Raw genomic sequence first — 12,321 nt, 5'->3', positions numbered from 1 at the left:
TTAATGACCATTTAGGAAGTTTTTTTTATTGATAGCATTGGCAAATAAACATTTTAAACAGTTCCACTTCAAATCAGGACTAATTACAACTCAGCCTCTTCTACCAAATCGAGATCTCTCCGAGTCTGCTTCTTAAATTCTTCTGCCTCTGCGCTACCTTGGGCTTGATTAGTTAGCAGGCAGTGACAGGAAAGCCTTTTCCGCTCTCGAGTCTTGTTTCGGTTTTGAATAATCCCAAGGTCGCCTATTTTCCGTGAAGCCGTAAAGTTTCCTCAGGGCCACGCGAGCGGCTTCTTCCTCTGCAACCAGTACGGTCTCCCCTGGTCCTTCCGCTATTAGCTTCTGATCACTAGAAAAAGAAGTGAGAAAATGGTAAGTACCCACAGGCGTACATCTTAAAAGACCATCGCGTTTAATATGTTTTTACATGGCAGTCTGGGAGATCTTATTTTTTTTTAAGTTATTAATCAGGCAGGACTTTCCAAAGTTAGCCCAAGGCATTTGGGTGCAGCTTCACCCCAACAGCTTTTATTAGGATGCCGAGAAAGAGTAGAGAATTGAGTTGGCTCAAAAGCACCCCAAACTCTGTAAGAATGCATGAGCGTGTCGCTGTAGGTCACCGGTCTGAAATGAGATTTATTACGCAAACAGGAACCATGTGGATGAACTGCACTTTGAATCTTCCTTTCCGTCATAACGATCCCCAGAGGAAACGCTATCTATTGATAGGAATCTTGAGTTCGAATGGTCGTGGTACAAGACATACGGCCGGGAGAAAGCCGACAGTCACTTTTTGAATTACTCTTGTGCAATTCCCGCTAGCCGTGCCCGCGCACCCTCAAATTCATTAATCCCTTCATTCAACTCATTCAGTTGTATACCTGAGTGCTTACTGTGTGCAGATCACTGTACTGAAGGCTTGGGAGAGTACCCGACAAGCAAAATGAGGCTACCGATAATCTGTTGCTTCTCTAAAGCCTATCTTTGTGTGTTTCTAAGACTATTTCCCCCCCCCTTTGGCTCATCTCCACCTCTGGTTTTTTTTCCAGGGCCGGAGCTGTGTAGCAACACTTTAGTTCAGGGGCAACTCCCAAAGGGGGAGAATGGCAGGGGAGGCTTCAGCCTGCACCTCTGCACCAGTTCTCCGCCTGGGCCTTCCCATTTCCCCGTGGGTTTCTCCTACAGACTGGCTGACCCCACTCACAGAATCCTTTTCCAACCCCTAGTATGATGCATGCGGGACGAAGCGCTTAATGCTATCACTGCTCCTAAAGGGCTGATGATTGCAAGGCTCGGAGCTGCCCCCAAACCACATGCTTAAGACAAGGGGTCAGATGGAGCACAAACATCAGTAGGAGCATGGGATTCGAGTGGGCAAGGGTGGGGAAAGTAGGGAGGGAGATAAGCTTGTCGGTATGTATCTTTTTATGTTATTTCATTACCATTGCTTCAGTTGCGACAGTTTTGGTTTTTGGCTGGTTTTTTTTTTCCTTCTTCAAGTCAGTAATATTTTTGGAAGGGGCTAAGGATGACAGCTCTGGGCAGTGATAGGTTATACCCAGCTACTTGAAGACATACGGACGTGACGTTACCGAGTTCTCCTCCGCTTTTACCCACTGCGGGGACGGTCGAGAATAGCTTTCAGGTCAAATGGTATTATCCAAGATTCCTAGGAAAGTTGAGTGTTCAGATTCATCTGTTGTACTGTATATAGTAATAATAATAATGTTGGTATTTAAGCGCTCACTACGTGCACAGCACCGTTCTAAGCGCTGATGTAGAGGATAATCAGGTTGTCCCACATGAGGCTCATAGTTAATCCCCATTTTCCAGATGAGGTAACTGAAGCACAGAGAAGTGAAGTGACTTGCCCACCGTCACACAGCTGACAAATGGCAGACCTCTGACTCCCAAGCCCGGGCTCTTTCCACTGAGCCACGCTAGGAAATACCATTGATTGAAATACAGGAGGAGGCTCATTATAATCAAAATAAACACTTAAGACACTGAAATAAGGTGGCTAAATAAGGGTTTCCAACTAGAAAACGTTTTGTGGTCAAATTCATTCATTCAATAGTATTTATCGAGCGCTTACTATGTGCAGAGCACTGTACTAAGCGCTTGGAATGTCCAACTTGGCAACAGATAGAGACAATCCCTGACCGATGATGGGCTCACAGTCTGGTTCTACACAGACCAGTTCACACACTGTGACTTTTGAGCCCTAAGAGTGGGTAGGGTTTCTTCGTACCTCAACTTTCGGCCAAGGTACACAGCTCTCGTCTTGCCTCAGCTAGTCCCTATCACCCCGACCCCCTACCTAAGTCTAGAACCCTTTCACATTCAGACAAAGCCCTCTGGGCTGACAACACAGGGATGAGGGTGACTCTGTGCTAATGTATGTATTATGAAATTAAAACTGTACACCACATTTTTTTATCCTCAGAATAGAAGACCTTTCAAATTGTTCTCTGATTTGAAAACTAGAAAATGAGGATCTAAGCTGCCCAGTGAGAAGAGATGCCAAACCCAGACTCATTTTGGGACCTCGACCACTAGATTTATCCTCCTTTCCAGAGGAAGGCCGTTTGTTCGAGGCCCTCCCTTCGATTCGTGGAAAGAGGCGTTCTACGGAGCACCCACGGACATTAACGCACGAGGTAATGGACGCGGTCGCACAGTCGCACTGCGTAGCCGCTGCAGGAGACTAGTGTGATCCAGGCTTTCTATTGCACCGTTGTCTGGCAGTGGCTCTTCTGGAGACTGCCAGCTGGGCCCATGAACATCTGAGCTATGGAATGAGACTGGCATTTCATCAGAAGGTGGGTCACCAAAACCCAGAGTGGAAAACTCATCACTTGCCCTCTTTTAAAATGGCTGACATAAATTTTTCAGTGACTACAATAACGCTTAGAGGGAGGTGGGGCCATAATAATAAAAGTAATAATGACGGTATTTGGCAAGCGCTTACTATGTGTTCTGTTGGGGGTACGCTCTAAGTGATTACTCTATGCCAAACGCTGCAGCGTGGTTCAGTGGAAAGTGCTCGGGCTTGGGAGTCAGAGATCATGGGTTCGAATCCAGGCTCTGCTACTTGGCAGCTGTGTGACTGTGGGCCAGTCACTTCACTTCTCTGTGCCTCAGCAACCTCATCTGTAAAATGGGGATTAAGACTGGGAGCCTCACGTGGGACGACCGGATCACCCTATATCTACCCCAGCGCTTAGAACAGTAAGTGCTTAACAAATACCAACATTAATATTAAACTAAGCCCTGGGGCAGTTAGAGGATAATTGGGTCCGACACATTCCCTTGCCCTACGTGGGGCTTTACAGTCTTAGTAAGAGGGCAAGTAAGTATTTAATCCCTATTTTACAGCTGAGGAGACTGAGGCCCAGAGAAGTTAAGGGACTTGCCCCGGGACAAACAGCAGACAAGCGGCACGGCCTAGCGGATAAAATACAGGCCTGGGAGTCAGAAGGATTTGGGTTCTAGGCCCGGCTCTGTCACTGGCTGCTGTGGGTGTGTCCCTGGGCAAGTCACCTAATTTCTCTAGGCCTCAGTTACCTCACCTGGAAAATGGGGATTAAGACTGTGAGCCCTTCGTGGGTCAAGGACCGTGTCCAACCCAATTTGCTTATATCCACCCTGCGCTTGGTACAGTGCTCGGCACACAGTAAGCGCTTAAAAATACCGCAATGATTTTTATTACTCTTATTATTAGGCGGAAGTGAGATTAAATCCCAGATTCTCTGACCACGCCCAGGGCCCTGCTCTTTTCGTTAAGACCACGCTGCTTCTCGCGGCAGCAGATGTCAAGCAAGTTCCTCTGTGGTGCCAGGTTCTCAGCAACGAGTCTTTTCTGGACCGGGAAGAACTGGCTTTCTTTGAGATCCTTCTGAAACGACAAGGACATCACGATCGGAGAGTCACTAACCAGTATAAGCCAACGAAGTACACCGGTAAAACCGTGCTACTTCCAGACTGCCTGGTAAGCCTGGGCTCGGGGATGGGAACGTTTCTTTTCGTCATCTCGTCCTCGAGGAGTCCCATGGGATTCACGACCTTCCACATTTCGAACAGCTCTTTTCCAGTCATCTGAGGGATCAAGAAGTCCTGTGGGTCGAGATCACATTTGTGAGAATGGGTCAGGAGGAAGGGAAAAACCGGCTTTGAGTCAAAGTGCTCTCCCGACAAAAGAGAACAAGTGAAGACACAAAACGGTACGATTAAACCCTCTTAAATTCAAACTGTAGGATATATTCACATTTTGGGGTCGCATCTAGGTCTTCCTACGTTTCCATTTCCTTCCTAAGACTCTTTTTTCAAACTCATCTCGTGAAAGCTATCTCGACAGCTATCGCGAAAGGGGTTTAGTGTTGTCAACAACTCTGATAGGGCTGGTAGCAAATAGGAAGAGAATCGAGGGTCCCGCATAATCTACTAGCTCATTCATTCAATAGTATTTATAGTATTTATTGAGCGCTTACTATGTGCAGAGCACTGTACTAAGCGCTTGGAATGAACAAGTCAAGCTCAATTATCCTTGTTATCATCACTCAATTCCCCACAGAAAAGAGACCTGACTACTCCTCCACGGCTGTCTCTCAACTGAGGGGGAGACAGCGACCGGCCAAGCAATCAATAATGGGATTTATTGAGGGCTTACTATGTACAGAGCGATGATCCAAACACTTGGGAGAGTACGACTGTTAAGCAGGCCCCATTTCTGCCCTTAAGGAGCTTACGGTCTAGTGGGGCAGTTGAGACACTAAAAGAAATTACAGGCGGGGAAACGATAAGTACAAAGATGCGTACCTAAGTGGCAGGGGTGGGCGGGGTGAGTACAGCGTTAAAGCCAAATCAGCAAAAAGCCAAATCTGTGAGACCTTCGCCCACCTTTACCACTGATGATGGGTCCACTGAGAGGATTCCCACAGCACCCCCAAGGCTCGCGAGTGATCCCAAATTGACTTTTGCCCTTAGACACGGCTCTTAGTTCAGAAATCACTGGAAAACCGAGTTGCTACTTTTAGATCTGAGGAAAATGGCCAATTAGGTGTCCGTCAGCTGTCTTCCTCTTCCTTAAGGTCAACTCTCTTCACCCACCACAACCCAGTTCTTCCTCTTTGCTCCCCTCACACCCTTCTTATCTCTGGGCCTTGTTCTTCACTTTCCAGCCTCTGCCCCTTTGCTCAGGCCATTTCCCCTTCCTAGGACTCACTTCCATTTCAAATCTTCCAGTCCCTGGCATCCCCAATCAACTCCTTCCTTGCCAGCCTGAGTCAATCCCACAACCGCCCTTAGCACTTACATGTCTCAACTTCTCTGCTAATTCTACCACATTCCCGCTACCGACACAGGCAGCATTCTTCTCTCCCCTGCCCTCACTGTTCATAAATGCTCTGCCTCCTTCTGCCTCCCCCACGAGACTGAAAGCTCCTCGACCCAGGGATCATATCTTCGACAGGCACAGCTCCAGACACGTTCCGTTCCTTGAAAAGCGGTTGCGTCAAAACGGTATCCCGAGGTACGTTTCTCCCGTAAACTTACTGGCTATAAATCGGGAGTCATTCCAGGACCCCTCCGAAGTGACTTCAGGTAAAACAAAATCCCTGACTCCTTCTTTCCACTTTCGCCCGCCCCTGCCCACCCTATTTCCCTACTACGCTCCCTCTGTACTGTAGAGCGCTGTAGTTTTATCCTATCATTTTTACCCGAATTCTTAACGGCAGCCGCCCTGTCCCCTTTCCCTTCTCTGCCTCCCTGACACAGCCAAAGAGACGGGGACAGACGAGGGGCAGGATGGACGCCGTTTATTCTCGGGCTCCCACTGCCTCTTGCCTGGGTGTCGACTTGACACTGCCTCCGTGGCCGGCATGGTGGGTGAGTGAGGGATTGGCGGAGGTGGGGGCTGCCGCTAAAAATTACAATTAAAATGAAAAAATGCCGCACTATACATCAAAAATGGAGACGGGGGAACGGGGAGAAGAGGGTCGAGGAGATGAAGAGGCTGAAAGAGAGGGTGGGGGGGGGGGGACTTAAAGGGTCGGTGACCGTCGGGGAGCCGTTTCCCGGGGAGTCCGGCGGTCTGGCATTCCGAGCCCAAGCCAAGACCGGGGATGGTCTGTCTGGCGGGATGGGGTGACGGAGCCACCGATCCATCAGCGGGATTGGGTGAGTGCTTAAACAAATGCTGGTTCTGTATGAACCGCTGTCTCCAGACAGCGCAGGCCTGGGAGTCAGGAGGTCAAGGGTTCTAATCCCGGCTCCGCCGCTCATCTGCTGTGTGACTCTGGGCGAGTCCCTTCACTTCTCTGGGCCTCACTCTACCTCATCTGTAAAATGGGGATCGAGACTGTGAGCCCCAGATAGGACAGGAACTGTGTCCGATGCGATTTGCTTGTATGAGCCCCAGATAGGACAGGAACTGTGTCCAATCTGATTTGCTTGTATCCACCCCAGCGTTCAGTACAGTGCCTGGCACATAGTAAGCGCCTGACAAACGCCATTATTATTCTCAGATGTAGCGTTGGGAGCATGATTATGTAGAGAAGCAGCGTGGCTCAGTGGAAAGAGCCCAGGCTTGGGAGTCGGAGGTCACAGATTCGAATCCCAGTTTTGCCACTTGTCAGCTGTGTGACTGCGGGCAAGTCACTTGGCTTCTCTGTCCCTCAGTTACCTCATCTGGAAAATGGGGATGAAGACTGTGAGCCTCACATGGGACAACCTGACCACCCTGTAAATCTCCCCCAGAGCTGAGAAGAGTGCTCCGCACATAGTAAGCGCTTAACAAATACCAACATTATTATTATTATTACTAGGAGTTAACGGTGAGAGCCGGTCGTTTCCCCGGCGTGAACATAATGTGCAGTGACTGTAGCCCGTGCTCTCCCTGACGCTTAGGAGAGCGCTCTGCGCACGCATCCCTCGATACAGACCCCTGAGTGGTTATAACATTTCGGAGGAGAATCGATAGTATACTCCTGCTCGGTGGCAACTCCTCTTTCACAACTTGCGTATCGACCCCAGCGCTTAAAACAGTGTTGGACACACAGTAAGCGCTTACCAAATACCGTATTAACCATAATACGTACACCACTGTGGGAAAGATGCTACGTACCCTGATGAAAACTGCTGTCCTCTGAGGCCCATCGCTCTTCAGTAATGCCCCCAGTACAGCGAAGAAAGTCTGGCGGAGAACGGTCTGGGGCACCGGGAAATCGGCGCTCAGCGTCAATTCTTCCACCGCCAGGTTTCTGGCCACGTGACACACGACTTCGGGGCCGGTGAGAAAACCGACGAGAGCGGCTACGCCTTCCGGGGGCATGTTTGGGAAAGTATCTTCAAACAGCTGAGTGAGGTAAGTGTGGGAAAAGGCAGCCCCTTGTTCGGAGAGTTCTTGATTATCTTTGAGCTTCAGGGCCGCCGCTTGCTCCTCTACTCCGAGTTCTTGGCGCCTGGCCTCCTCGCTTTGAATGTAACATCTATTAACAAACGCCGTCTTCAGGAGCTCTAAGGAAAAGTTTTCATGAAGTCGGCGGCTGAATGCTTGTATTTCGGCCTGATAATCCCAATTGGGCTTGTGTGATCTGAAAATTTCCAAGAGAACACATTCAGAAATGGCACAGAGGAGAACAAGGAAGGCAGCGCCGTCCGAGCCCACGAAGCCTAACCTGTCGTTTGCGATCAAAGACCGGCAGGAAACCACTGGAGGAAAAAAGTGCTAAATGCCTACCGTTATTACCCAGGACTAATTTTCCCACAGGTGAGGGGGAAAGCAGCAGCTAAAATCAAAAATATTTTCACCTAGTTTTCTCGGGCCCCCCCCAACCCGTTTCCATCTCTGCTCTCTTCCCCTGATCTTTCCTTGCCTTTATCGCACACTGACACACACACGCCTCTTCTCGTTCATTCTTACTTGATCAGGCCGACACTTTTCCTTGTTATTCACAGTCAGTAGCACGGCAATCTGCTTCTCACGCTTTAGAGCATACGTTCAGACACAAACACATACGTTCAGTTAAATACACCCTCTCTCTCTCTGACCTATATATATAGACTAAGGCACGGACACAGAGACACGCGTAGCCGGCTTTGGCAGACGGAGGTAGTGAGGATGAGCTTGAAAAGTTGTTCCCTCCATTATTCTCAAAGAGAGCCGCTGTACGATCACCGTCAGTCACCCTCTACCTCTGTTCCCTGAAATCTGCTCCCATTAGCCCAGCAGGGTCCTGTCCCGGGAGCTGGAATGAGGTGACATTCAATAGTTCACTGACAGTGCAAAGAACAGCTCTTCTGAGAGCCAATAAATATTCCTTGAAGCAAGGCGTGGCCTTTCTAAAAAGGAGATGAATATCACTTTTCCTTGAAGCAAGGCGTGGCCTTTCTGAAAAAGAGCTGAACATCACTTTTCCATCATTATATGTTTTAGGGACACTGTCATATTTGCATTTACATGCCCCAAATTGAGCCGTTAAAACATACCAAGAATTTGTGATTTTATTCAGAGTAGAGCAAATCATTCTACTTTCAGTTTTTGACTGGGGGGAAGGGGAGGGCACACACTGCGTAAATTCACGCTGCCTTCCTCACCGTCCTCAGGACTTCTCCGTATGTGTTTACTGCTTTTGATTATTTAGTTTGGCAAATCTAGTCCTAAATATTTTCTGCCTATCTATCTCCCCAGTCAAAAGGTAAGCTCCTTGTGGGCGGGGGACGTGTCATTCTTAATTCTGTATTGCCCAAGGCGAAGGCTCAGTATATGCAAACAGTATTTGCCGATTTGTTCATTCCAAGCGCTTAGTACAGTGCTCTGCACATAGTAAGCCCTCAATAAATACCATTGAATGAATGCAAACAGCTTTTCTACCAAGAAAGAAAATGAAAACCCAAACTCACAGTCCAAAAACGCTGGGGTAGGGAAGGGGCAGTCAGCAGTCCCACAGGGTCTCTAGGTTCTGTAGATTTCTCAAAATGGTCCTACGTGGCACACGTAACTGACGTCTATTATGTTTCCTGGTCTCCCCAGGGCTACCAGAGGTCCGCCGCTGCTGTTGGTGGCTACTTGGTATCTACAGGGTAAGTACTTCCCCCAGTAGGGACTTAATAACTACTATTACTGTAAATGGATATTGAAAATCTGAAGACCGGTGATGGGCCGGAAGCAGTGGCGGACTTGTGGAGAAGGAGAAACGAATATCGATCAATCGGTGGTAGTCACTGAGCGCTTACTATGTGCAGAGCGCTGTACTAAGCGCTTGGGAGAGTACAACGCAACTGAAGTAGAGGACACGTTCCCCGCCCAACGAGAACTTAATAATGCATATTAAACCTTTAAAGAGCGATTCACAAATACAGCCCAATGCCAAGAAAACTTAATGAGGGCAGGCACCGTGACCGCTAACCACTGTACTCTCCCAAGTGCTTAATACAGTGCTCTGCACCCAGGTGGTCAATAAATAGTATTAATGATGATCGTGGGGAAGAGAAGTGCCGTGGTCCTGGCTTTCTGTCCTACTTTTTGATCGATCACCATCACAATGATGATGACGTGATGTCCCAGGCCCTGTATTAAACACTGGGGTAGATACGGGGTAATCAGGTGGGACGCAGCCCCCCCCCCCCGTCCCACATGAGATTCACAGAACCGGAGCAAACCGCTTTGGATCTCGGAAGAGCCCAACTCGAGCAAGTAGAGTGACTTCAAACGTGATCCGCGATCTAACCGGGACCCAGTTTGAGATCCCGGACGCATAAACTTAAGCATTTCCGCAGTCCGCCACAGTCCTAACGCGGTTTTCTTAGTCCATTTTGGAAGTCGGTACTGGGTAGTCTTTTTTTAACATCATTCCATTTTGCTCCTGAGCCGCTGCGATAAACGAGGGAAACCCTTCTAGTAGTCGTATCTGTTGAGCACCCAACTCGGTGCGGTCCACTGTACTAGGCACTTGAGAAGGAAACAAGACGGGCCACCCTCCCCGTCCACTCTAAAGCTGGTGACAAGAATATATTTACAAACGATTCAAGGTACAACTGAATTGACACAGGAGAGGGAACGGAGGATCGATATAATTAAATTTGTCAGTGTTTGGGTTGGCTGATAAATCAGGGTGCTGGGAGATTACCTGGGGAAGGGTGGTTGTTAATAATAATAATGTTGGTATTTGTTAAGCGCTTACTGTGTGCCGAGCACTGTTCTAAGCGCCGGGGTAGATACGAGGCAATCAGGTTGTCCCACACAGGGGCTCACAGACTTCATCCCCATTTTCCAGATGAGGGAACTGAGGCACAGAGAAGTTAAGCGACTTGTCCAAGGTCACCCAGCTGGCAAGTGGCAGAGCCGGGGCTAGAACCCATGACCTCTGGACTCCCAAGCCCGGGCTCTTTCCACTGAGCCACGCTGCTTTGTGCCAGGGAGTGGACTGAGCGGTGCGCTAAGATACAAGACAGTCAGGCCCCACGTGGGGCTCAGTGTCTAACGGCAAGACCAGGTATTAAATCCCCATTTTGCAGATGAGGAAAGAGACACGGAGAAGGTCACACCGCGGAGTGGAGAAGCAGCACGGCCTAGTGGATAGCGCGCAGGCCCGGGAGTCAGAAGGTCAGGGGTTCCGATTCCCGTTCTGCCCCTCGTCTGCTGCGGGACCTTGGGCGAGCCATGTAACTTCTCTGTGCCTCAGTTCCCTCATGTGAAACACGGGGACTGAGACTGTGGGCCCCCCGGGGGACGGGGACGGTGTCCAACCCGACTGTCTTGTCGTAATGATAATTAATAACGACGGTATTTAAGCACGCGTGTGTCAAGCACTGTTCTAAGCACTGGGGTGAATACAAGGTAATGAGGTGGTCCCACGAGGGGCTCAGACTCAATCCCCCTTTTACAGATGAGGTCACTGAGGCTCAGAGAAGTGCCTTGCCCGAGGTCACAAGGCAGACAAGCGGTGAAGCCCGGGATTAGAACCCACGACCTCTGACTCCCAAGCCCGGGCACTTGCCCCGAAGCCACACGGCTTCTCTTGGATCCCCCCCGCCCAGCGCTTGAAACAGTGCCCAGCTCATAGTAAGCGCTTGACAAATACCACCATTATGATGAAGATGATGATGATCCTAAGAGGTGAAGGCAGGATTAGAGAAGCAGCGTGGCTCAGTGGAAAGGGCCGGGGCTTGGGAGTCAGAGGTCCTGGGTTCGAATCCCCGGTGCGCCACTTGTCAGCTGACTGTGGGCAAGTCATTTAACTTCTCTGGGCCTCAGTTCCCTCATCTGTAAAATGGGGATTAAGACTGTGAGCCCCAAGTGGGACACCTGACTACCTTGTACCCCTCCCCCACCCCCGCCCAGCACTTAGAACAGTGCTTGGCACATCGTAAGCGCTTAACAAACGCCATTATTATTATTTATTATTACTAATTAGAACCCAGGCCCTCTGACTCCCAAGCCCGGGCTCTTGCCACTAAGCCACGCGGCTTCTTCTCGGATCCACCCCGGCGCTTCAAACAGTGCCTGGCTCCTAATCAGCGCTTAACAAACACCATCATCATCATCATGAGGGCGGTTATAGGAAGTGCAGCAGAATCCGAACCCAGCTCCCCCCGCCTCCCACACCCGGGGGTCCCGCAGCTAAGCCACGCGGCTTCTTCTCGGATCCACCCCGGCGCTTCAAACGGCGCCTGGCTCCTAGTCAGCGCTTAAGAAACACCGTCATGATGAGGAGGGCGGTTATAGGCGGTGAAGCAGCATTCGAACCCAGGTCTCCTGCCTCCCAAACCCAAGTTCCTGCAGCTAAGCCACGCGGCTTCTTCTCGGATCCAACCCGGCGCTTCAAATGGCTCATAGAGAGAGAGAGAGGGGGTCCGGGGCCTACCGGCGCAGCGGCGGCGGCGGCGGGCACTTGAGGCGCTGGCGCCGCTCCCGCTCCGCCTCGAAGCGGAGGGCCGACTTCAGCCCCCCTTTGAGGGTCCGGCTCGGCAGGAGGCGGGGGCCGGAGCCCCGGCCCGGCGGCGGCGGCGGCACGGCCGGCGAGGGGACCAGCGCCCGCCACAGCCGGGCCGCCATGGCCGCGTCCCCAGGGCGCCGCGGGGGACGGAAGAGGCGCCGCCGGAAGCGGTAGGGCGCGCGCCGCCGGAAGCGGAAGGGCGCGCGCCGCCGGCTGCTCCCCGAAAACCCGCACCCCGGAAGTCGGGCGCCGGAAGGCAGAGGCGGGAGCACCCAGCCCCGCCCCCCCGCTCGCTCCTTCACTCATTCATTCATTCATTCGGTCGGTCAGTCAGTCAGTCAGTCAGTCAGTCAGTCAGTCGGTCAGTCGGTCAGTCGGTCAGTCG

At 50.7% G+C, this 12,321-nt stretch overlaps 1 protein-coding gene across 1 annotated transcript; it reads right to left on the bottom strand.

The window, feature by feature from the left end:
• MRPL44 (mitochondrial ribosomal protein L44) lies at positions 1-12,070 on the bottom strand. The gene is made up of 4 exons (XM_029069624.1): positions 11,865-12,070; positions 7,124-7,592; positions 3,938-4,116; positions 1-349 (listed from the first exon to the last, which is right to left on the bottom strand). Exons 1-4 carry the CDS (start codon positions 12,053-12,055, stop codon positions 169-171), a joined length of 1,020 nt encoding a protein of 339 aa, XP_028925457.1. The 5' UTR covers positions 12,056-12,070; the 3' UTR covers positions 1-168.
• Between the last annotated feature and the right edge of the window lie 251 nt (positions 12,071-12,321).

This window comes from Ornithorhynchus anatinus, chromosome 7 (assembly GCF_004115215.2).
Source record: "Ornithorhynchus anatinus isolate Pmale09 chromosome 7, mOrnAna1.pri.v4, whole genome shotgun sequence".
Classification (NCBI taxonomy): domain Eukaryota; kingdom Metazoa; phylum Chordata; class Mammalia; order Monotremata; family Ornithorhynchidae; genus Ornithorhynchus; species Ornithorhynchus anatinus.
Note: the sequence above shows the minus strand (reverse complement) of the source record. Positions and strands in the feature narration are given on the sequence as shown.

What these genes read in the sequence shown, in the direction of transcription:
- MRPL44 (XM_029069624.1), bottom strand. Translation starts at nt 12,055, where the DNA reads ATGGCGGCCCGGCTGTGGCGGGCGCTGGTCCCCTCGCCGGCCGTGCCG. An exon ending in CCGCCGCCGCCGCTGCGCCG is followed by an intron (nt 7,593 to 11,864) that starts GTAGGCCCCGGA and finishes GGAAATTTTCAG; the next exon opens with ATCACACAAGCCCAATTGGG. An exon ending in TACTTCGTTGGCTTATACTG is followed by an intron (nt 350 to 3,937) that starts GTTAGTGACTCT and finishes TTCTTTTTCTAG; the next exon opens with TGATCAGAAGCTAATAGCGG.